Source organism: Myripristis murdjan, chromosome 5 (assembly GCF_902150065.1).
Source record: "Myripristis murdjan chromosome 5, fMyrMur1.1, whole genome shotgun sequence".
In the NCBI taxonomy this organism is placed as follows: domain Eukaryota; kingdom Metazoa; phylum Chordata; class Actinopteri; order Holocentriformes; family Holocentridae; genus Myripristis; species Myripristis murdjan.
In genome coordinates, this window is record NC_043984.1 from 36,905,777 (window position 1) to 36,931,036 (window position 25,260).

General features: G+C 42.1%; 2 protein-coding genes across 3 annotated transcripts in view; one reads left to right on the forward strand and one right to left on the reverse strand.

Annotated features, from left to right (window-relative positions):
• The window catches only part of LOC115359332 (NACHT, LRR and PYD domains-containing protein 14-like), a gene marked incomplete at its 3' end in the record, with an annotated part of 845,616 nt that overhangs the window by 243,267 nt on the left and 577,089 nt on the right, over positions 1 to 25,260 (forward strand). The window lies entirely within an intron of this gene.
• Positions 3,664 to 25,260, reverse strand: part of LOC115359330 (filamin-B-like) — a 61,238-nt gene continuing 39,641 nt past the window's right edge. For both annotated transcript variants that reach the window (XM_030051735.1, XM_030051734.1), the window contains 14 exons: positions 24,541 to 24,669; positions 23,107 to 23,280; positions 21,827 to 21,985; positions 21,384 to 21,587; positions 20,827 to 20,979; positions 20,408 to 20,530; positions 16,935 to 17,201; positions 16,431 to 16,568; positions 16,207 to 16,322; positions 11,596 to 11,728; positions 10,725 to 10,901; positions 9,324 to 9,542; positions 7,990 to 8,199; positions 3,664 to 5,950 (listed from right to left, as the gene is read on the reverse strand). In XM_030051735.1, the coding sequence (XP_029907595.1) occupies positions 5,763 to 5,950; positions 7,990 to 8,199; positions 9,324 to 9,542; positions 10,725 to 10,901; positions 11,596 to 11,728; positions 16,207 to 16,322; positions 16,431 to 16,568; positions 16,935 to 17,201; positions 20,408 to 20,530; positions 20,827 to 20,979; positions 21,384 to 21,587; positions 21,827 to 21,985; positions 23,107 to 23,280; positions 24,541 to 24,669 (2,390 nt within the window). In that variant the 3' untranslated portion in view covers positions 3,664 to 5,762. The remainder of the gene's footprint in view (positions 5,951 to 7,989; positions 8,200 to 9,323; positions 9,543 to 10,724; positions 10,902 to 11,595; positions 11,729 to 16,206; positions 16,323 to 16,430; positions 16,569 to 16,934; positions 17,202 to 20,407; positions 20,531 to 20,826; positions 20,980 to 21,383; positions 21,588 to 21,826; positions 21,986 to 23,106; positions 23,281 to 24,540; positions 24,670 to 25,260) is intronic.

Sequence of the window (25,260 nt, forward strand, 5' to 3'; positions counted from 1 at the left end):
ACGAAACAAAATTACAGGAGGGGGAAAAAAAATACATATATATATCCACACACTCCAAAACTATGTGCGAGCGTCTCTTTACCGAGTTTATAATTGGTCAGTACACCTAGCGCGCACTCGGGAGCGAGCGCAGTTTTCCGACACCGCAGCAGCGGCGATGAGCAGGGAGCAGCAGCAGACAGGAGCCAGGTGTCAGCAGCCGTACCCCGGGGACCAGACGGGCGCTGATCGGGGATGCAACGGGTCGTCACGGCACCAAGTGTAACCGGTTGGATGCGACTCTGCGTTGTAGGAAGGGTCTGAGACGATTACACCTTTGGAGGCAGTCTCCGTTTATTTCACACCTGACAAAAGGCATATAAAAAATATTTCCCTCCAGTCAGCTCCCCCAAAACACTGCGCCCCTCTCCCATGGAGATCAATAACAAAAGGGCAAAGGCAAAATGACACAAAATTAAGGATGGAACATATCGTACCTGACAAAAGGCATATAAAAAATATTTCCCTCCAGTCAGCTCCCCCAAAACACTGCGCCCCTAAAAATTAAATGATTAATAAATATGTTAAAACACATAGCAAGCACCTCACAGCTAGCTATTAAACATATAAACACAATCAAACGATGCTAACTCGCATAAACTTCCTAGCTACAAGACCGCTTACCTCTCCCATGGAGATCAATAACAAAAGGGGCGGTAAGGGCGCGAAAAACACAATATATAGGGGCGGTGCCACACAATATAAGAACGTTGGGGGTACAGACACAAATTTATGTTCCGGTCCCTATGAACTGACTCGGAGGCCCAACCTGTCAGGTACTAAATGAATAAAAATAAAATAAATGTAAAAAAAAACAGTACACAGATTTTGGGTAATTATAACAGTAATAATTATAACAAACAATAACTACTGTACATAATGTTACATATTTGCCTGCTGCACGATTGACCCTGTTACATGAGTCTAGTATCAAATTGCACACCAAGGAACCTGAATGACTGAACTATTTCTAACTTTTTAAAACATTTTAAAATCTGAATTTCCTCTATTTATCTTTCTTGTAAAAAACATTGCTTTTGTCTTTTCAACTGAAAACTTAAATGCCCACTTCCTCCCCCACATCTCAACTTGATTTATTCCGTCTTGTTGAACAACATGCTTCCAGTTTCTCCCTCTCTTCCATAATGCCCCATCATCTGCAAACAGCGACCTCCCCGAGTCTGAAGGTACATTTGCAAATATGTCATTAATCATTAATGAGAAAAGCAAAGGACTCACAACACTCCCCTGTGGTGTACCATTTTCCACCTCATATTTACTGGACATTTCACTTCCTGTCTTTACTTGAATACTTCTTTTGTTCAAGGAAACCAGCACACAATTAGATATATTGCCTCCCACAACCAATTTGTGTCACTTTATTCAACGTATTCTCATGAAGCGGTTCGTATGATATTGAACGAAAAATAATGCACAAATTTTCGTGCATATTCCTACGAATTTCCAGCAGCACGAGCGATCAGCGCACCTGCGTGAGCCCCGAAGCGAGAGCCTTAAGAAAAATGGCGGACATTCCTTTTATTCTCAGTGGAAAATGCAATATTTTAAGAGAGCTTATGCATTCAAATGCGTTTTGATAACATTTCTAGCGGGAAATGTGCATTTTATTTCCAAAATCTTCATTCAGTTAGTGTATATAATGTTTACTTTGTTAGTTATTACGAAGATTCTTTCAGGTTTCTATCGTTGCTCTGGCTGTTGCTATGGACGCTGCTACCACTGTCGCTGATGTAGCTTCCGCTCGGAAGTATTGTCCTCACTGACTGTCACCGTGGAAATCTGGGGAGGGAGGCGTGGGGTTAACCTGCTCTCACAGAAATCCGTGAAATGAGCATGACCTCCTAATAACGCATTGCGTGCTCCTCGCATGTAACCTGTTTTAATCGATTTCTATGGTTTTAATTCCGTGTGATCACCACACAAACGGTGTTCACTGGAAGTCGGCGAGATTCCGTGACGTCACGCTGTGGGTGGTGGTTCATAGATCCCGGAAGTGCAAATTTAATCGATATTCTGGAAAAAGGTCTGATTATTAGCCATAACGTTGTAACCATCCAAGGCAGACTTACCACGAGCTATGAGGATGTGTAACGATGGCATGTGCTTCAGCCGAGTCCACAAGTCCCGTATAATATCAACTTTATTTTAAGAAAACACGTTTTATTTGCAATGTCATATCACGGAGAAGCACTACATTACCCATAATCCTAGTGTTTATCAGCGACATGTCTGATTTTACTTTCATCAATAAAGTCAATAAAGTGTAATAAAGTGCATGAAAGTTGATAATATGCTGATATGTTACGCCATTGAACACAACCCTTTCAGTCAGCGAAACAGAGCGGGTGGAAAAACCGCGGAAACATGTCAAAATAGCACTAACGATTTATATATATATATATATATATATATATATATATTTTTTTTTTTTTTCATAACACATCTTTATTCATGATATAAACAGGGGCTACATGTTAAGGTTATAGTTTTGGTGTTGAAAAACTACCGTATGTATGTTTTTTAAACCTAATTTCAAAACTTTTCCCCTAACCCGGAAGAGGGGTACCAGAACTACTGCGCGGAGTTGCAACACACAGAGGTGTCCTGCGCCATAGCTTTTATAGTTCTAATATGTTATGTCTATTATGTGATGTTGTGGGAAGAACGCCTGTTTGGTCAGATTTTATTTTATTTTTTTCTTAAGATAGTGAAATCATGTTTTTTCCATGTTTTGACACTAGTCAGTGGCGCCCCCTATTGGTTTGCCATCGGGCATGATAGTAGAGGTCAAGAGCTTTCCAAAAATGTTGACCCCATGTCTGTGCCATTTTTTGTTGCTGCACTGTAAGCCTTTAAAAGTGTCTCAGGTGCAAGGTTCAAAGGGCACTTGTGGGGAGCAGGAACTGCCCACTGGTCTCACACTGAGATATGTTACTCCATAGGTCAAGACCTTTCAAACGATGTCTTCATTGTTGTTCTGTGACAAAGTTTTATTTTCATCGTGCTCCAAGCCAAGGCTGTCTCAGGTGTACATCTGCAGACCTCTTTTAGGGCCAAGCTTGATAAAATCAGTCAAACTTCTTTAAGGGGGTATTTAATGGCCAAATTTATTTATAATATTGATGTTAGTCTTAAACACAGTCATACTTTTCAATTTGGACCATTTCAAAGCTTATTTTCCCCTTAAAATACTCAGTGTTTCATATTTCATATTTTCCCATTGACTTAATATGGCCACCTGAGACACTTTTAAACACTTTTAAATGTACAAAATTGAAGAAGAAAAAAAAAAACACATGGTCTTTGTAACCGCAGAAACATTTGAGAGGAATGCACCTTTACAAGACACACAGACACATCTATAAAATCTGAGTTTATTTTTTTCATTATTATTTTATCATTATTTTTCTCAGCACGCCGTCCGACTGACAGAGGAAAGCTGATGTGTGTCGTTTCTGTGGCGTCACATCCAGCTGAGCTCCAGCAGCTCACTCCCCTCAGGAGGTCAGAGGTCAGAGGTCGCAGCTCCAGACGGGACAACAACAACAACAACAACAACAACAACAACACACTAGATGCAGGGAGAAAAAGCACCAAGGCAAATAAAGTGTGAATCTGTATCTTTATTCCAGTTGATCTTTAATTATCAAATGTACATCATCTCTGGCAGCCACGTCACATGACGGCGCCGCTTTACTACAAAATGACCAAAACAAGTTTTTTATTTTCCCCATAAAAAATACTCTCACCCCTCGTGTATCAAAACTAGCACTGATTAGGCAACAAACATCCAGGTTTCTGCAGGAGCAGCAATTTAAGCAAAAAACTCAGAGTTTTTCCCCCTGCGGCGCTGAGCTGACGTTCAGAGGCTCGACCTGCGGCGGCGGCGTCTGCACCGACACACCCAACACGTCAGGTCGGCGCCACACGGTTTCAAAACTCAGATTTTCCTGTTGGATGCAGCTGAAGGCACGACAGAGAACAGCCACGAACCCAAAGCAGAGACGCTGCACGAGCCGGCAGCTTCCCGGCACAGCGAGCAGCAGCAGGGCGTCAGGGAGGAATAAAATAACAGAGCCTCGGCCGAAACTCGCAGGGAAAACACTCATAAATTTACAGAAACAAAAAGTCACACATTCTTGAAAAAAAAAAAAACTAAAAAAATCTGAGACTAAAAAAGTCACAAATTTATGAGAAAAACAAACTTGAAAAACTTGGAAAAACAGTTTTTCTTTTCGTTTTTTGGGGTCAAGGAACTAAGAGCCAAGAGCTGGATTCAGCGACTTCATCATCTCTGAATTTTCAAGTTTTTTTCTCATAAATTTGTGAGTTTTTTCTTGTAAATTTATCACTTTCATCTCAGAGAATATCCAACTTTTTTTCAACAAAAAAAACTCAAAAATTCTCTGAAGTTGTAAATTTATGAGAAAAAAAACTTTCACTTTTTTTGTGGTTCAAAAATTTGAGGCTTTATTGTCTCAGAATTTTCAAGGTTTTTTTTCTTATAAATTTGTGAGTTTTTTTCTTGTAAATTTATTACTTTCATCTCAGAGACTATCCAAATTTTTTTTTATTTTACTGTATATTATAAATATATTTTTCCTCCCTGCATTGGCTCTAACACGTAAAATAGTCATGGCAATAGTCATGTTATGGCAACTTTATTATTATTTTCTTTTTACACATGGAATTCTGGGAACTGGAGTTGGAGAGTGAGAAAACAACAATAAACATCAGTAGTAAAGAAACACATTTCCAGGTGAAGTGATTCTGCTCTGGACTTTTCTTAAAGAGACGCTGAGAGAAGAGCGAGCGGCCGCCTCGGCCTCTTCTGACTTTCACTTTTTCTGTTTCCTCTGAAATCAAAAGGCTCTGTGTCTCGGGCTGCACTGCACACATGCAGGTGTTGTCCTGTCTGAGGCGGTCTGAACCGGTTTGACATTTGTTTCAACTGTTGATATCAAACTGGAGCTTTAAGAAATCTCCACTAAATCGGCCCGTTTGCACCCGAGCCCGCTCCAAATCCAGTTTACCGTTTCCAGAGTTATTCTCCGGAAACATCCGCGGGAAGGAGTCGGACACGCTCACCCGCTGACTCCTCATGTAAAAACCAGCAATTACATCATTAATTTACCAATCAAGCATAAAAACTATCGTCAAGTGCAAATTTTTGTCAATTGAAAACAATTTCAGGGCAGCAAAAAAAAAAAAAAAAAAGAAAAGAAAAAAGAAAAGAAAAATCAATGGATGTGATGGTTCTTAAATATCAGTCCTCTCTCCCTCTCTCTGTCCTTTACTCTCACAGCTCCAGTTTCAGGTCGCTTTGGCCATTTTGCCTCCCTGATACACAGCAAACAAACAAACAAACAAACAAACAAAACAAAACAAAAAAAGCTCTTAAAAAGTTCATTCATTTGTTCATTTTCTGTCTGAATCCTTTTCAGCATCAGGATTTCTTTTCTATTCTTTTTAAAAAATATTTTCCTTATTTTTTTTTCTTGTATTTAGTGCAGATAAAGAAGTTAATACATTAATCAACATGACGTTACAGGACTGAAGGAAAATCCTCACGTTTTGACCTGATGGTTTATTTCAATACTGGATAAAGTGGCTTATTCATTGGACTTTTTATTTTTTTGCAGTGTAGACAGTGTTCAGGGATGCAAAATGGCGCAGAAGAGAGATTTCGTCCTGCTGGTGCATTATGGGACGGTGACGTGGAACGGGGAGCCCGGGATGTGGTCGTCGCCCCACTTGACCACCAGGACGTAGCTGCCGCGCTCCTTGAGCACGTAGCTGACGTTGTACTGCAGGTTGCCCAGGTGTTTGACCAGCACCTCCTCGCAGGGCAGCTGGGGCCCCGTCACGCCCACCAGCAGCATGTTCTTACCTGCAGGACGAGAACGTGGTTAACCCCGAGCAGCATCCAACTAGCATCCAACCAGCATCCAACCAACATCCAACCAGCATGCAACCGACCAACCAACATCCAACCAGCATCCAACCAGCATCCAACCAGCATCCAACCAACATCCAACCAGCATCCAAACATCCAAACAATATCCAACCAACATCCAACCAGCATCCAAACAACATCCAACCAACATCTAACCAACATCCAACCAGCATCCAAACATCCAAACAATATCCAACCAACATCCAACCAGCATCCAAACAATATCCAACAAACATCCAACAAACATCCAACCCACATCCAAACAACATCCAACCAGCATCCAAACATCATCCAACCAACACCCAACCAACACCCAACCAGCGTCCAACCAACATCCAACCAACCAACACCCAAACAACATCCAACCAACACCCAAACATCCAACCAACATCCAACCAACACCCAAACAACATCCAACAAACATCCAACCCACATCCAACCCACATCCAAACAACATCCAAACAGCATCCAAACAACATCCAACCAACACCCAAACAACATCCAACAAACATCCAACCCACATCCAACCCACATCCAAACAACATCCAACCAGCATCCAAACATCATCCAACCAACACCCAAACAACATCCAAACATCATCCAACCAACACCCAACCAACACCCAACCAGCGTCCAACCAAGATCCAACCAACATCCAACCAGCATCCAAACAACATCCAACCAACATCCAACCAACACCCAAACAACATCCAAACAACATCCAACCAACATCTAACCAGCATCTAACCAGCATCCAAACATCATCCAAACATCCAACCAACACCCAAACCTCATCCAACCAACACCCAAACATCATCCAACCAACATCCAAACATCATCCAAACATCATCCAACCAACATCCAAACATCATCCAACCAACACCCAAACCTCATCCAACCAACACCCAAACATCATCCAACCAACATCCAAACATCATCCAAACATCATCCAACCAACATCCAAACCTCATCCAACCAACACCCAAACCTCATCCAACCAACACCCAAACCTCATCCAACCAACACCCAAACATCATCCAAACATCATCCAAACATCATCCAAACATCATCCAACCAACATCCAAACATCATCCAACCAACACCCAAACATCATCCAACCATCATCCAAACATCATCCAACCAACATACAAACATCCAACCAACATCCAACCAACATCCAACACTCAGCTGGGCCAGTGGTCATAGTTAAGATTACTAGTTCATTTAAAGTCACACTCCACTCAAAACTGTGTGTTTCTTCTGATTCTCCTTAACTCTGCTGGCTGTATCTGGTCAAAGTTTGTCACTAGAGAGGCGTTTGTGCATATTCATACATCTGCATTTTTAATGACTGCAAAACTTACGGTTACAATTAAGGCACTAAGGTATGATTTTTTCATGGGAGAAATTTCTAAACATGTAATACTGATGAACAGAGATTATTTAGAGGCTGAATAAACGACTGGACTTTAAGCCAATCTTTGAAACTTGAGGAGTAACAGTGATGTGCAAATCCGTACCACTGTTACAGAAAGCATGCACTCATTCTTAAAGTGTGTCCACCTATATCAGATATTTAATTTTGGCTGTATATCTCCAAATCATACACACAGCCAATCAGCCGCAGAGACTCAAGCTGACAAAAAAAATGTGGAATGAGCACATTTTTCATTAATAGTTTGCTGTTTTTATGTCCACCGAGCAGCAGCCTGGAGGGGATCATGTGCACCTGTCTGCAGCTCCACCTTTACCGCATCCACTCTTCTAGTTTTTGGTTTGTTATTTGGAAGCTGGTCTGATTTTCCTGGAGACTTGGTCATTATTTTTGACACTTTATAAATTCAATTAATGATCTCTACATTAATTAGCGACAGAGATAATCTTCGCTGCAGCCCGACTTGACTCCCAGTTGGTAGCTGAGCGGCGTGTGTGTGTGTGTGTGTGTGAGGGTGCAGTGTGTTGCTGCTCCTCACCGGCCTTGCTGCAGTCCACGGAGAAGCTGCTCTTCTGGCCCACGAAGGCCTTGCTGAGGCCGGGCCCGCGGCTCTGCACCTTGCTGGCGTCGGAGGCGGCCTGCCAGGGCGCGGCGCTCTGGGCCGGGCTGCTGCTGGACGCCCGCGCCGCCGGCTCCACCGTCAGCGTCGACATCTCACTGGCGTTGGTCACGTTCACCAGCCGAGGACCTGAGAGAGGCCGCGGGGAAGAGTCAGATGCAAAGCGGGAAACTTTTACTGGTGCCGTCGCTTTTCAGAAAGTAGAAAGTACAAATAGAGACAAATCAACAACACATAAAAACAGGATTACATAAAATCAGTCTGTAAACAAAGTCTGAGAACGATCACACAAAGCCGGCTCATAAACACGGGATGGAGTCCAAGAGGAAGGAAAAAGGACGCTGACTTTATCAAACTATTCTCAATGATTTATCGATAAAAGCAAAATAAAAAATTACAACATTGATCAAATGTCACTTTTTCTCAAAATGCCATTGCTTGTATTTTCTGGAAAACTGGAAAAATTGACCCAATAACAAAACAGAACCAATCTGCAACCTGACAGCAGGCCTCAGCGACGTGTTGGTGTCAGACATGAGACCACAGATGGTCTGGGGATACTGGGATGTCAGCGCTGTCTTTTTCTGGTTTTAATGGCTGCATTACAGTCCAGTATAGGATGGTACTAACAGCATATTCTCAATTTCTCATATTCTCAGTGTCTTATTTCTGTATATATTCTTGCAATATTGTAAGATGAATGCACTGTTTTTTATTCAAATTTCTGATAGTTTGTCTTTTACTTTTTGACCATGGAACCACAAGGCTTCACCTGATGCTGCTTGCCGTGTATCAGCCGTTTAGTGAAGCCATGTGGTTCCCCTGCAAAGAGGAAAGAAAGAAAGAAAGAAAGAAAGAAAGAAAGAAAGAAAAATATATTTTTTGTTCTAAATTTGTGACTTCATAATTTTCTCATAAATTTACCACATTAGCCTCAGAGAATAACTGAGTTTTTTTCTTGCAAATTTACGACTTGAATCTTGGAATATTACCCCTCCTCCCCAGGCTCTGTCATTTTTTCCACCCTACAACGGCACTGATGCATCGTCGTAGATATTAGAGATATTCGGCCAAAAAGTCTGAGCCCCTCTTCCCGGCGCCTGACCTGTCAACACGGTGCAGACACACCTGACTCTGCTGACTTCCTGCGGCTGAATTTATTCATACATGTGGAAGAACGAGACATCCCCCGCCTGTTTCAGCTGGAAATGAGGTTGGATTCAGGAGGTGAGATGCTGCGGCGGGGGTCGTACCTGTGACCTTGGCCTTGAAGGGGCTGCCGGTGATGTGGTTGGGTCCTCCGTACTTGATGCTGATGGTGTAGTTTCCGGGCGCCATGGGCGTGTACTGCACCTTGTAGCCCTCAGGAGCCTCCTGGCAGTCCATCTTCACCTTGGACGGGCCCTCGATGGTCACGGCCAGGGCCCCGGGGCCCGCCTTGCTGTTGTTGATGATGAACTCTGACTGGGTTCCTGCGAGACAACAAGACACTCTCAGGGACGTTTTTTGTTGTTTCACCTGGATCGCTTGGGAATATAGCCGGTGAGCTAAGTGAAGCAGGTGATAACTAGATCGCCTACGTGTCAGGTAACCAATGGCAACCAGTCGAGTGTCAGACAGACAGGAGTTCACCTCGACCGGGCCAACATTAGTCCAGTCATCAGACACTAACTGTTTGAGATGGTAATAGTCCAGTAATTTTAGGCCAAAATTGAAGCAAACTCAACTGATTTTGTATCCTCAGTTTGTCCTGAGTGAGGGGGAAAAAAGTCCCAAGGAATCCCATTGGTGGAAAGTTTTGAAAATCACCTGTATATGACCATATAATACCAAAAAACACTGTTTTTAACACACAGGGGAAAGGGGGTCAACATTTTACTTTCAGATATCACTATAAAAATTCACAAGATGATTACACACACAAAGACAAGAAAAAAAGTCAATTACAAGTTCTTTGAATTATTCTGTTTACACATGCATATCACACATTATCTGATTTGATATGCACTAATACGGAATATAAGGAATAAATGCCAGAACAGAAATTTAAACAGTGAATTATAAGGTTACTATACATATAGTAACCTTGAATTAAAAGGTTAATATATAACAGTGAATTAAATGGTAGTAATCTTGCAGTTTGTCCTAGGTTTTTTTCATAAATTTACTGGACTATAACAGCTGAATATCTCTGCTGTTATAGTCCATATCTCTGATGTGCAGTTTCTGGTCACAAAGTTTGTCCCTGCTGGCCACCGTACATACAAGTGAAACTTCAAGTTGCTTTGGAGACGAACAAAGAAAAGTGGAAATCGGAGATCCGCTGCCGGCGAGTTTTAAGCTGAAGCTGTGACTCAGGTGGGGCGACATGTCTCCATTAGAAAGATGTACATTATTTTGAAAAGTCTTAGAGGGAACTCGCACACAACAAAGAAGCCAAGTGATGTCAGCAGGATGAAAATGATTTATTCCACAGAGCTGACGGCACAAAAATGCAAAGTGCTCTGAGGTTGTTTTTTTTTTATTTCTGAGATTTTGAAGCGACCCGCCTCAGATGTTTTCACCTGCTCAGAGTCATTTTATTTACTTCAGCAGTACACTGAAGGACAGACAGTTCCTGTGAACCCACAGGCAGACAGACGGGTCGGCCTCACCTGTCGTGCCTCGCTCCAGCCCCGCCCCGTACGCCGACACCAGGCCGGGCTCTCCGGTCTGCCCCGGCTCCCCCACCCGGACCTGGAAGGGGCTTCCTGGGATGTGAGCGCCGTTGAACTTGACGTCGATGGAGTGGACGCCGTTCTCCCGGGGGATGAAGCGGATCGCGTATTTCTCTGCAGGACAGACGAGACGGGACGTTAGGATCGCACACACACACACACACACACACACACACACACACGGCGCGGTGTGGAACCAGAGAGACAACCATAACTGATATTTGGGACCAATATTTATTTAAGGCCGATATACAGTGTCCAAAATGTAGCATCAGCAACATGAACACTAACCATGTTTTGAATTAATAAATGTTCAAATAACATTATAGCTGATTTTAAATAAACAATTTGCGAAAAAAAACAAAAAAAAAACTTTCTGATATTTTTCAAATTTGGTATGAAAAATGGTTTGAAAATGACCAGAAAATGACGCCCAAAAAACATGAAAATGATCTAAAAATATTTTTTTTATTACAAGAAAATTATAATTATAATTGTTACATTTAAATTGAGACATTTACAGACCTGGACCTGTATTCACAAAACATCTTATCTTACCATTAAGAGTTCCCTTAACTGTCACTAAAACTTCCTAACTAAGAGTTTCCTCTTAAACGTGATTCACAAAGAGGTGACCTGTCAGATGATCCGACATGAATCAATATATTGATCACTGATCTCATGATCTCATGGAGCTTCACTGTTTATACTGAAGCTGCTCGGAGCTTCCTGTTTTCCAGCCCTCGACAACAGGATTGATCTCCCCACACACACACACTCACACACACACACACACACTCACACACACCTCTGTCCAGCTCGGTCACGGCACACTCCTCCAGAGCTCCAGATGGACTGTGGACTTTGGCCTCCAGCTTGCCCTGCGCGCCGTTCAGACGCACCGCAAAGGATGCTGGGTGATTCGCCTTCAGACCTGACTCCTACCAAAATCACACACACACACACACACACAGGTCAGCGCAGAGGGATGGATGTTAGACAGAAGAAAAACAAGAAAAGAAAAATGTTGGTGACATTAGATGACACGCACACACACACACACACACACACACACACACACACACACACAGAGAGAGAGAGGTGTCTTTTGATCTGTCTGTTTCTATTCTACTCTATTTTCCTCTACTCTTACCTGAGCTCCCATTGGTTGAGCCGCAGCAGGCAGAGGCAGCCAATCACAGCGTGGTGGGCGGAGTTAGAGAGGCTAACACACACTGCTGTGTTTCACACTGTGGAGCGGCACGGCTGGATTATAATCCCAAAAGCAGCTCCGATCAAATTTTATTTTAATATAACCTCTAGAAAATTACATTCAGTTTAATATCTTGTCCTTAATGATGCAGCTGCTCCATAAATTTGGTGCTGAGTTTATTTTGTGACGTTTATTTTGTGTATTAGTGTCTTTTATTTTGTAGTGATGACAGAAATGTGTTTCTAATGGAAAACAGTTTGAAGAGTACCAACCTAAAGCCAAACAAAAAAAAGTGAATAAAAAACAAATAAATCTGTAGAGGCCAATTATGTGTTTATGATGCCTCAGAATTTTTTTTAAATTATGCATTGATCTTATTTGATCTTTAATGCCAAGTGATGAAAGCAAATCCATGATTCTGGTTTGCTTTCATAACTTGTTTATAGTGTGTTTGCTATTAAATGAGCACTTTAAAAAAAAATTGTAATTCTATAAAGAAAATAACATTCCTTAACTTTTTAAATTGGGCATTCCTTGAAAACCTGCAATATTTAATGTATTTGCAAGGATGCAGCAGCGCAATCTAAGTATGAAAAATTTTCTCTTCAGTTGAGCTGTTACACTTTAAAGTGACAATAAAATGACACAATGAATATTTTGCTAATTATCAAATAAAGCCCAAAGCAAAATCTGTGTGAAGCCTGACCTCTAGTGGTGAAAAGTAGAAAAGTCATGTTGATAGAACAGGTGGCGTCATCACATGCTGTCCTACTTTTCACCACTAGGGGTCAGGCCTCACTCAAATTTTGGGTTTGGGATTTAGCTCCTCTTTAGAAATAAATTCCAAAATTGAATCATAATCATATTAAATTGCAAAATGTGTGCTCTCCTCTCCATTTAGGACGTTGGTTTTCTCTCAGAGCCTCACGTTGCTGCTCCACAGGTAAAACAAAGCTTCATTAACAAGAAGACCAGAGTTCATCTACAGCTACAGACGAGAGCCGTGGTTCTCAACCCGGAGGTCACAACACGATTACAACATCCTTTTAATACGCAAAATTATCATGTTTTTTTTTTCATTGTTTTACTCTTTTCTGTCTGATGCCTTATTAAATACCGAGCAGTCTGAAAACGTAAGACCTCCTCTGATATTTAAGCAAATGCAACAACCTGACCAGGTGCTCGTTCCTCAGTAGACCTTATCGGATTGTTTTAAAGGATTACTCAGAGATTTTGGTCAAAATCTCCCTTTTCCCGATTTCCCCAGACTGAGACCAGATGTTGGACACCGTTTCCTCCTCTGGACGTCCAGTGGTTCAGTTCCTGTGGATTAACATTTCCTGTTAGCTTAGCATAAAGACTTAAAGTCTGTGGGAGTTGTTAGCCTGGAAATGCTACCCATAGGAACTGAACCACTGGACGCACAGAGGTGAAGATGGTGTCCAACATCTGGTCTCAGTCTGGGAATTTGCCCAAAACGTTGGAATATTCCTTTAAGGGGTCATGAACTGAAAAGGTTGAGAACCGCTGGACTAGAGGCTCCAGTCGCCAAAAACACTACGAGGAGTCGCTACGAGGGGGGTGGAGGGGGGGGCGAGGGCTGCTGCGGTCTGCCTCTCTCTGCTGTCGCTCTCGGCAACCAGGGAGCTGGCGGCGACGATGATGTTGGAGTGGATGAAGATGAAGCTGTTAAAAGCCTTTAAATGAAACACAAGAGAAACACCGACATTTCCACACCAGATAGAGGCAGGAGTGACCGGAGCCGGGCGACACAGCTTCACCTGCAGCCCGAGGGCCTTCAGGGCCTTCAGGGCTTTCAGGTGTTTCTGGAGGATTTTGGATGAGGATTTTTGGAAGTGTTTGCCAGGCTGCGGTCACGTCCGAGAGGCCAGTTGCATAAAGACTGATCCAACACTTTTCCCCGACTCACTCTGACATTTAGCTCTAGTTCTCTACAAGGTGATGTACCGAGAGCAATACTTTTGTATTGATGCTGATACTCAATTATTTTTAAATTTTCCTGCCAAAAACATCCAAGCGTTTAGAGTTTCTACAGAATTTTATCCGTGTTAAAGTGGACAAGCCTCTGAAACAGGATTTAGAGCATCTTGGACACTAAAACTCCTGACAGATTTATGAAATTCAACATGGAGCACTTTTGCAGCAAACATAAAATTTTAATTTTCACAGTGCAGTATTTCTCAGCTAGTAGTCCTAGGTTCCCTTTTATCATTTTATTCTTGTTGTGTCCTTTTCTAAAAAAAAAAAAAAAAAAAAAAAAAGGAAAAACAGGCATTATTCATTACTTTGAGGCTCAAACACAAACTTTGTCCAGACTTTTTGTTTGTCTGATTTAACCAGTGTTGGGACCAATTACTCACAAAACTAATAAGTTACAATTACTAATTACTTCTGTAAAAAAGTAATTTTGATTACTACTCACTTACTGCTGCAGAAGAGTAATTCAATTACTGGGGAAAGTAATTTTTATGATTACTTTTTTCTTTTCTTAAATCCTCTCATTAATGCACATATTTTTGCGTTGCTGTTGCAGTGTGGACATTGCTGTCAAATTTCATCTATCATTGTCTGTTGGCCACGTTACTTTGAAAAAGTAATTCATTACAGTTTGAAGTAGTGATGTCAGTTAGTCAGGATGGGGAATTGAACCCGTGGTCTTCTGTTCGTCAGGCGGCGAAACTATCCGCTCTGCCGTCTGAGAACACAGACGATTCTTGTAATTTGTGCTCAGTCATTCTCCATGCATGTTGCTAAGTTACGAAAAACTGCAAAGTCAGACCGGTTTGAAAATTGACACACCGCTTTTTCTCCACAAGACGCACATTTTTCGAACAGGATAGTAAAATAATAATAAGTATTAGTAGAAAGTAACGGCAAGTAACGGCGCATTTTATTGTCAGTAACGGTAACGGCGTTACAACGGGGGAAACAGTAATTTCTTTGATTACTCGTTACTGATAAAAGTAACGCCGTTAGTAACGCCGTTACTTTGTAACGCCGTTACTCCCATCACTGGATTTAACCCTCCTATAATGTTTGGGGTCAATTTGGGGTAATTTATGTTTTATTTAATGGGCTATTTAGGTCGTCAACAAAGAAACAAAGTATTTGACACATAAACTTTGGTTACAATTTTAATGATAATAATTTAGTGGAGGTTTAAACTGCTGGGGTCAAATTGAACCCAAACATAAAAGATGGTAGAAAACATGAACATAACAGGGGAGTTAAAACCAAAATGTTGTGATTGGTCGGTCATACCGCACCAGCACTCTCAGAGGAACTCTTCAGTGTCATCAGCATACAGGAATATGCACCAAACCCACAAAGCTCAATACCACCCCTGCTCTGTTACCCACAATTCTCTCTAAATCTATCCTGGAACATCGAAGCCGCTGACGACGTCGTTCTCACGCCTGTGACCAAACTGAATTTCTCCCGCTCGTTTGATGTGTATCTTTCAGCGTTTTCAGTTCCTGTCAGTCAGAGGAGTAACTAACGCCTTTATTTTATTTATTTTTTCGACCCGGCAGGATACAATTCAAGGAAGCATGAAGACATATCACAGTTTTAAAATAAATATAGGCAGCAGCATGGGATGTTTTTGGGATAACCTGTTTTGTGGAGAATTTTTATTTATATATTTATTTTTATTATTTAGTATTTATTTATTTTATTTCAAGGACTTTTATTGTTGCGCAGATACAAAAAAAATTATTTTATAGTGATTGTAATTACTCTAAATTAATCATTTTTTTAAACTTTGATGGACATTTCTATCATTTCAACCTGACAGAAAAACTGGTATTAATGTCAGCACTTATTATAATAAACTAAATAATAGATTTGCCAAAACAGGAGGTGAGAAATCTTTGTTTCTTCTTATAATGACCAAGAGCTGGGCCTTGGAGTGGAAAAGGTTAAGAATCCCTGCCGTATGTAAAATGTAAAATCATAATATGGGATTATGGATTATGAATTTTGCAGCCCTGGTACTCGATCTAAAAAAAAAAAAAAAAAAAAAAAAAAAAAAAAGTCTTGTGTGTTTCGGGGGCTTGGATCATGTGAGACCCAGCAGAAAGCCGCCTCGCTCATTTCCCTGCCGTGACAACTTTATGCAACTGTGCCCCGGAGCCCTGGAGCCAGGCAGGCCGGCGGGTGTGGAGGTGTCTCCTCGTGCCTCACCTGAAGGCCGGTAACAGTGAGGCGGCGGGCGTCGTTCACGGGAGCGACCACCGGGACCAGGAAGGGGCTGTCCGGGATGTGCTGCTCGTTAAACTTCACCGACACCTCGTAGTCACCTGGAGAGAGAGAGAGCCATGTGAAGTGTGTGAGCGAGTGTGTGTGTGTGTGTGTGTGTGTGTGTGAGAGAGAGAGTGTGAGAGTGTGTGTGTGTGAGCGCTCTCTACCCGGCTCCTGGGCGATGTAGGTGACGCCACAGGATCCGTCTTTGCGGTCGTCGAAGGCGATCTCGGCCCTGCTGGGGCCCTCCACCGCGATGGAGAGACCGCCGGCCCCCGCCTCCCTCGTCCAGATACTGAACTCAGCTGGAGAGAGAGAGAGATTTATTTATTTATTTTTTATTTATTTTTTATTTATTTATTTATTTGTTTATTTTATTTTATTTTATTTTATTTTATTTTATTTTATTTTATTTTTATTATTATTGTCATTATCACTGCTATTTGCTTTGGCAATATAAGCACTGCCTTGTCATGCCAATAAAGCTATTTAAATTGAAAAATTGAAAATTGAGAGAGAGAGAGAGAGAGAGAGAGAGAGTTTCACTTCTTCACCAGTTATTTCAAGAAGAACCTGGCCGACCTCAGTTTAGCGAGGATGAGCCAGCCTGTGTGTGTGTGTATGTGTGTGTGTGTGTGTGTGTGTGTGTGTGTGTGTGTGTGTGTGTGTACCTGGCTCCCCGGCCTGTGCCCTCTCCAGCCCCGGGCCTCCTGCCCTCACCTTGGCGGCCCCTCCCTCCCCCAGGGGCCCCACGGTGAACTGGAAGGGGCTCCCCGGCACGTGCATGCCCCTGTAGCGCACGCTCACGCTGTGCACGCCCATCTCCGTGGGAACGAAGCGCACGCAGTAGTTGCCGTTGCCCGCGGTGACCAGCTCTGCCGGCTGATTGGCTCCCGAGGGGGAGGTGACCTCGGCGGTGACTTCCTGTACGTCAATCGCTGGGAGGAGAGACGAGCACACAGGAACTGAGAAGGTCAACCTTTTACACACACACTGCTTTTTTTTTTTTTTTTAATTAAACCAGTTCTCAGGTGTCGTGTGTGTATAGACTGTGTGTATGGAGTGTGTGTATAGACTGTGTGTATGGAGTGTGTACTGTGTGTGAAGCTGCTGATATTTGTGCAAGCGATCATGCAACATTTCCAATTCACTGGTTGCAAATAACAATAAATGATCGTCAAGCTTTCAACTCAAGCTTCATTTTGCTTCATTTTCCTTTATTTTACTAAATTTTGCTTCATTTTGCTTAATTTTGCTTTATTTTGCTTTATTTTGCTTCATTTACACTGAAGTGAAAACCCAGCTTTCTCTACTTTAAATACCAAAATGAAAACTGGAACAAAACACAAAACAGCCAAAACAAAGTGAAGTTGACAATAGATGAGATGGACACTGCAGAACCTCACACACACATACACACACACACACACACACACACACACACACACACACACACACACAGCTGCAGCATGCCGCCCACCTTAAAGATGAGCCGCAGAGTTTTCCAGGTGAGTTCACGTCGTTAATTTCACTCACAGACGCTGAACATGCTGAGGTTTCTTTGGTCAGGTTTAGTGTTTACGTCTGGATCTCAGTGCAGCAACTTGGAGAGGAAGCTCCGCCTCTTCCTTTTGATTGACAGGCTAAGCTGCAGGTGTTTCAGGTGACCAGACCAGCTCCTGAACCCATTAACATTTTTACTGGTTCAGTTTCCAGTTCAGTTCTGGATTGTGTTCAGGCAGGAGGACTGATGTGAAATCTGTTCTTTCACACCTGAGGTTTCATCACCTGAAAACCAGCTGATGAGTGTTTTTGTTGTTGAACTGGGATCCATGTTTGTGCCGCTGGCGGCTGAAAACTCCACGGTTCATCTTTAACAAAGTGTGTTTTGGTGCCAACCTCGTGGTGCCAACCGCAGCAAAATTTTCAAGGGGCTCTACAACGCACCGTCCCACCCGGTGCCGCCCACCGGGGAGCGAGCGTCAACGATCCAAACGCGCCTCGCCGCCGCCCTCTCCAGCGCCAGGCCGGAGAGGCCGGAGACGAGGCGCACGCGCCCGCCGGAGGGGCTGCCGGCCCGGGCAGCAGCGGAGGGTCGAGCCCTGAAACGCCTGGATCCTCCAGACCACCAGAGGGAGCAGCAGGAGCGGAAGGAAAGAAACTCCCGAGACAAAACCAGGAGGAACCAGCTCACTACAGGAGGAGGAAGGAAGGAAGGAAGGGCAAGAAGAAGGGAAATAGGAAAGGGGAGTAAAGAAATGGAGGAGATGAGGAGGAAGGAAGAGAGAGAGGAGAGAAAAGAGGAGGGAGGCAAAGTGGAGCAAAGAGGTGAGAAAGTACAGAAGAGAAGAGCAAGAGAAGAAGAGGGAAATGTGGAGAGGAAGAGAAAATGCGGGAGGAGGAGGAGTTGAGGATGAGAAAGAGGAAAAATGCACAGAGAAAAGGTAGATTAGCACCAAAGGAGAGGCAGAATGAGAAGGAAGAGGCAAAAAAAGAGACCAACGGGCAAAGAAAGAAAGAAAGAAAAAAGAAAGAAAAAGCAACGAGAAAGATCAGAGGGCAGGAGGGAAGGACAGAGGACAGACGGGAGAACAGGACACTGCAAAAAGTCAAAATCTCACCAAGAATATTTGTCTTATTTCAAGTCAGAATGTCTCATTACACTTAAAATAAGACGTGATCACCTCAGAAATAACTTGTTTTTAGACGATTTTCAAGCAAATTTTCACTTGAAATAAATTTTCACTTGAAACAAGTGAAAATGGTCTAAAAACAAGTTATTTCTGAGGTGATCATGTCTTATTTTAAGTGTAATGAGACATTCTGACTTGAAATACGACAAATAATCTTGGTGAGATTTTGACTTTTTGCAGTGGAGGTGAGGGAAAGAGAGAGAGAGAGAGAGAGAGAGAGAGAGAGAGAGAGAGGGGGAGCCTCTGCCGCAGCTATCACATGTATTTCATTTACCAAAACTGATCACTTACTGTCAGTTAATATTATTTTTTGTATCAAAAGTGTGAACCGTCAAAAATGATACAAAGTCAAAGTTAATATTACTATTAATATTAATTATTAAACCCTAGTAAAGCAAGGTGAAATATAATAGAAAAACACAAAAGTGCTGTTATCCTGTACATCAGCACTCATTGGACGCCTCTTATCCAATCAGATTGTGCCACTGGACATAACTGTTGTCTAAAAAGTTCCTCACAAATTAAACAAAAAATAAATAAATAAAAAAATCAGGTGGATCTGCTGGTCATGAAACTGAAGCCCGTCAGCCTGGAGCCACAGACGGGCAGAAATCTGATTGGTTGTCGCCAGCTGATGACTGAACGCAGAGTCTCCCAGAATGCACCTGTGCTGACGTGCTGACGGCGTTTCTGACACACAGTCAGACCTCCATGCTGTTTCTCTGCTGATCTGACTTTATATGCAACTCACTCACCTTTCATATGATTGCTATCTGAACTGATCACTTTGGGGGAATTTCAGGCCATCCTAAAGGATCGGGAAACCAGTTCTCTTGGGCAATGCACCTGTTTTTCAAATTGATTTAGTGCTGAAATGTTTTACATTACTTTGACCTGTCATGTGTTCTTGTGCTTATGAAGTAAGCATTTTGTGTTGCTGGCTACAGTGTGTGGCTGCTGTTGTTTTGTTGTTGTTGTATGTACTGTTGTAACACTGTTTATGCTGCCTTCGTGGCCAGGTCGCTCTTGAAAAAGAGATTTTAATCTCAATGAGTCTTTTTACCTGGTTAAATAAAGGATATTGATTGATTGATTGATTGATGTGGAAACCAACAATTACTCATCATCATGGTCAGCACTTTGGGCCTCAGCCACTGTATGAAATGTGCTGTATAAATAAAGAGTGACTGATTTATTGAATAACATCGTGTAAGGTCGTGGTGACGGCAGATCTTTAGAGACAGATCATCTTTTTCACGGCCGGAGGATCTTCAGTCAAGTCAGTGAGCAGAAAGAACTCAACACTTTATTTTAGGAAAATGATTCTCGCTGCTTTCAGACACTCGAAAATCACAGAAACAGACCAAACACCTGACTGATGAAGAACGATATGTTTAATAAAGCTGTGTGTGTGTGTGTGTGTGTGTGTGTGTGTGTGTGTGTGTGTGTACCTGGTAACTTCAGGTTGAGGTCACACACACTGCCCACGCTGGCGACAGACGCCGCCCTCTGTCGTCGGCTGATGCTCTCCCGGATCCGGCCCTCGCCCGCCACCCGCACCGTGAACGGACTTCCTGTTGACACACACACACACACACACACACGTATTGAGCGGGAAAGCTGAGGAACAGGATGACATTTGGTATACAGGGAGAAGAAAAATAAATCAGATAAATTATATTATATTATATTATAAATTATATTAATTAGGACTGTAATAGACTGTAATGTAATAGTGATGATTATTTTTAGGGGCTGAATAAACGACTGGAGGGCGACTTTTAAGTTTTGCATCGATCGTTCAGCCTGAGTGGGTCAGGTGGGGACTGGTTTTGGGGTGTTTTGGGGGTTTTGGGGTGGTGAGTTGGACCTGGCACGTGTTCCTCAGCGAAGCGGATGGACACGATGTAGTTTCCTGGCTCGGTGGGACAGTAGGACACCCGGCACGTCCCGTCCTCCATGTCCTCCGTCTGGATGTCCACCTTACTGGGCCCCTCGATGGACAGAGCCAGGCCGCCGTAACCTGCTCACACACACACACACACACACACACACACACGGCATGTTTAATCCATACATTGGACTTCAACTCATCAAAAAGTCACACCAGAGCAGCAAAAATCTGATCTGCCTGTTTAAAATTTTGCAGATAATCGTCTAGTAATCCTCAGTATTGTTATTATTATTCTGTTATTGTTATTATTATAGAGTTTTGTTGTATAGTTTAGTATTGTTATTATGTAGTTTTTGGGGTGAGGCTCCTATATAAGCCCTTCGGGTTTCATGTCTCACCCTGCACATGTTTTTAACTGTTTTGTTGTTTTTGTTTCTCCTTTTTGTGGCTTTTATTGTGCAAATAAACAAAGAAAACTAGTCTAGAGCCTCTGGCCCCGCCCACAAAGCGGCGAGCGGCGGCGTGGCACCGACCTGCCTCCCGCGTGTCCACCTGGAAGCTGGAGTTCTGGAAAGTGGAGCCCTGGACGAGGCCGTCGCCGTGAACTTTGACCCGGCTGGCGTCTCCGATCTCCGACTGGACCACCATGATGGTGATGGGACTGTTGGCGACGTGGCGCCCGTTCTTCAGGATGCTGACCTTGTGCTCGCCCACCTCCCTGGGGATGAAGGAGATACCTGGAGGAGGAGGAGGAGGAGGAGGAGGAGGAGGAGGAGGAGGAGGAGGAGGAGGAACAGACTCAGAACCAAGAGTCCACAAACGTCCTGCAACCAAAATGTGACTGCAGTAAAAATAAAGGCTGTTATTGATGCATTAACCTGGAGGGTGTATTTTAATGCTAATGCCTCAAACTGCTCCATAACCTCTTGATGTGTGTGTGTGTGTGTGTGTGTGTGTGTGTGTGTGTGCGTGTTACCAATGTGGTTGTTGGCCATCCTCTTGAGCAGGCAGGGCTCGTCCCGGCCCGACGGCGAGGTGATGCTGGCCGTCAGCAGGCTCAGGTCCGTCTCCATGATGTCCAGAGAGAAGTCTGCCGCCGAGCCCAGCTTCACTTGGGACCGCCGCTGGTTGTCCTCTGACGCACACACACACACACACACACACACACACACACACACACACAGACACACACACACACACACAAAGAGACAAATAACCGCACTGAGCAGCAGCATTGTTTAAAAACTATTAGATACAGGAAATATTAATAGAGGTAAGGAACTGTGTTGTTGTTGTTAAATTCTCTACTTCTGTTCATTTATATACTTTATTTTTGAGGGTATTATTTCATGTGATTTTATCTCTTTTTACTGTAAGGTGCACTGCAAAAACTCCAAATCTTACCAAGAATATTTGTCTTATTTCAAGTAAAAATGTCTTATTTTTAGTCAAAATATCTCATTACACTTAAAATAAGACATGATCACCTCAGAAATAACTTGTTTTTAGACGATTTTTACTTGTTTCAAGTGAAAATTCAAGTGAAAATTCACTTGAAACAAGTAAAAATTAGCTTGAAACAAGAAACCAATTTTGCCAATGAAACAAGCAAATTTTCACTTGTGACACAAGTGAACAAGTGAAAATTTGCTTGTTTTTAAAATCAAGTTATTTCTGAGGTGATCATGTCTTATTTTAAGTGTAATGAGGTATTTTGTCTAGAAATAAGACATTTTTACTTGAAATAAGACAAATAATCTTGGTAAGATTTTGAGTTTTTGCAGTGTGTCTTTGAGTACCAAGAAAAGCACAATACAAATAAAATCTATTATTACTACTACTACTAATAGTAATTCTGCTAAGCTTTGTAACTATCTATTTATCAATAAATAGTTATATATACACTCTCCACTTCATCAGCTCCACCTGTATAATCTAATCTAATCCAGTCCAGCTGTTGTGCCATACAGTTTCCTCTCCTGCTGCCTGTAATGCTCAGCTTTTCTGCATTTTACTGACAGCTGTTTCCTCTATTCTGTCCTCCCTCATTGTGTATCAACAAGGGAGGACAAAAAATCAGAAACCCCTCTCAGTATAATGCAGACCTCTGCAAACTACAACCTCAGTAATAAACACAGAATTAAAGTGACACATTCTGCACAATGTCAACACAAACTGAACATTATAAACTCTGATGATGATGATGATGATTATGGTGAGGAGTGGTGGAGTGTGTGATGAAGGTGTGCGTCTCACCGGTGATCCTGGCGGTGAAGGGGCTACCGGCGATGTGCTTGTCGTTGTAGCGCACCAGGATGTTGTAGTCGCCGGGCAGCGTGGGCAGGTAGCTGACGCTGCACGTCCCGTCCTTGTTGTCCACGCAGCTGATCTCCGCTTTGGACGGACCCTCGATGGCCAGGTCCAGACCTCCTGGACACACACACACACACACACACACGCACACGCACACTATACATTAAACATTATAAATCATACAGCTAACACACACACATGGTCTTCCTTTAAGCCTCTTTAAAAAAAAAAAAAAACTCACTATTTTAGTCTTGCTTTTTATTGATTTTACTGTTTGTTGACTGATTTTAAGGCTTGTAATTCTTTCGTTGCATTTTATCTGTTCTCGTTTTATTGATTTTAATATTTGTTGTATTATTTTTCACTGTATTTTATAATAATATTTTATTAACTGTTGGTTTGCTGTCTTAAATTATCTGTAAAGCACGTTGTATCTTTTTTTGAAAAGCACTTTATAAATGACATTATTATCATTATTATTATTGTTATACATTTCTGTACATTTGCATGACAAATCAGGGCCTCCATGCAAAAAACTACATCGAAAAAAACAAAAACAAAAACTGTGCATTACAAAAAATCACCACCACCGAAAGTTTTTGTTCATTTTTATCCTTAAATCTTGTGTTTTACTTTACAGTTATGATGTTTTCAGTTTCACCTCACCCGCTGCTTTATTTATGTTATGTTAAGTTTTAGTCCTCTGGTTCCTTACGCCTGCCTGTTCATTCACACATCAGCTGTGTGTTTTATTGTTATTGTGCTTTATGTGTTTGTTGTGAAGTGTTTTGTAATGCTGGTTCTGATACGTGCTATACAAATACTATAACTTTATTATTATGATTATTATAAGGTTACCACTACTATTCCCTTACGGAGATAAAATATATATACCAATATATTACATTAAATATATTACAATATATTACAACATATTACATTTAATATATGGAATTACAATATATTTAAATATGTTATGTATTTGAAAATGTCTTAGCAATACATGGAATAATACATTGGTGAAACATATATAATGCAATATATTTATATATATATATTGCATCAATATATTTTAATATATGGAATAATACATAAGTAATTGCAATATATTGGAAAATATAAAGACTAGTTCCCATATATGGAAATGTATTATCTAATATACCACATGATATTTTCCAATATACTGCAATATATTTTTGTTTCATAAGGGTTTCTACTTTTACTGCGATGAAGATGCTTGGTACAACAAATACTGTTACTACTACCACTAAAAACACAACAACTACACTCACTCAACTACCACTAATAGGTAGGAAACAGTAGTAATGCTGCTGGTACTAATACTAGTGCAGTAGTACTACATCAGTACTGCAGTACCCTCGGCGGCGTCCTCGGTGTACACGATGAACGAGGCCGGCTTGTTGGCGACTCCGTAGCTCAGGCCGGGACCGTACGCCGTGACGCTGGGACTGCTGGCATGGTTCACATAGAACTGGAGCGGAGACTCTGTCACACACACACACACACACACACACACACACACACAGAATATGGATACACTATTAGGGCAAAAATCTAAAACCAAATAAAGTAAAAGAATGAATAAATCCTGTAGATGCAGAACTCGTCAGTAAAATATCTGTCTCAGTTCATTTTGACCAGTTTGTGGAGAGGAAGCGTCGCGTCACGGACGGTTCAATATTCATTCTTTCATCAGAAACTTCCTCGGTTTGGGTCAAAACCTCATTCAGTGTTTTCCTCATTTGGATCTCCCCGGGGGGAAAAGCTCTGGAAAGCTTTGGAAAGTCTTGGAAAGTGGAGAAAGTTTGGGAATCTCAGGTCAAGGCAACAGTCTTAAAGGGAGACTTTTAATCTGAAAATGACAACAGGATTTTTTTTTTTTTTTTAATACAAGGGACTTTCCCTTCATCATGGTCCACCACACACACACACACACACACACACACACACACACACACACACACACACACACACACACACACACAGAGTTAGACAATACACAATAGGTCCCATTCACCCAAATATACACAAATCCCTCAGACTGGATTACATTTACTCGGGTTATTAACATACACA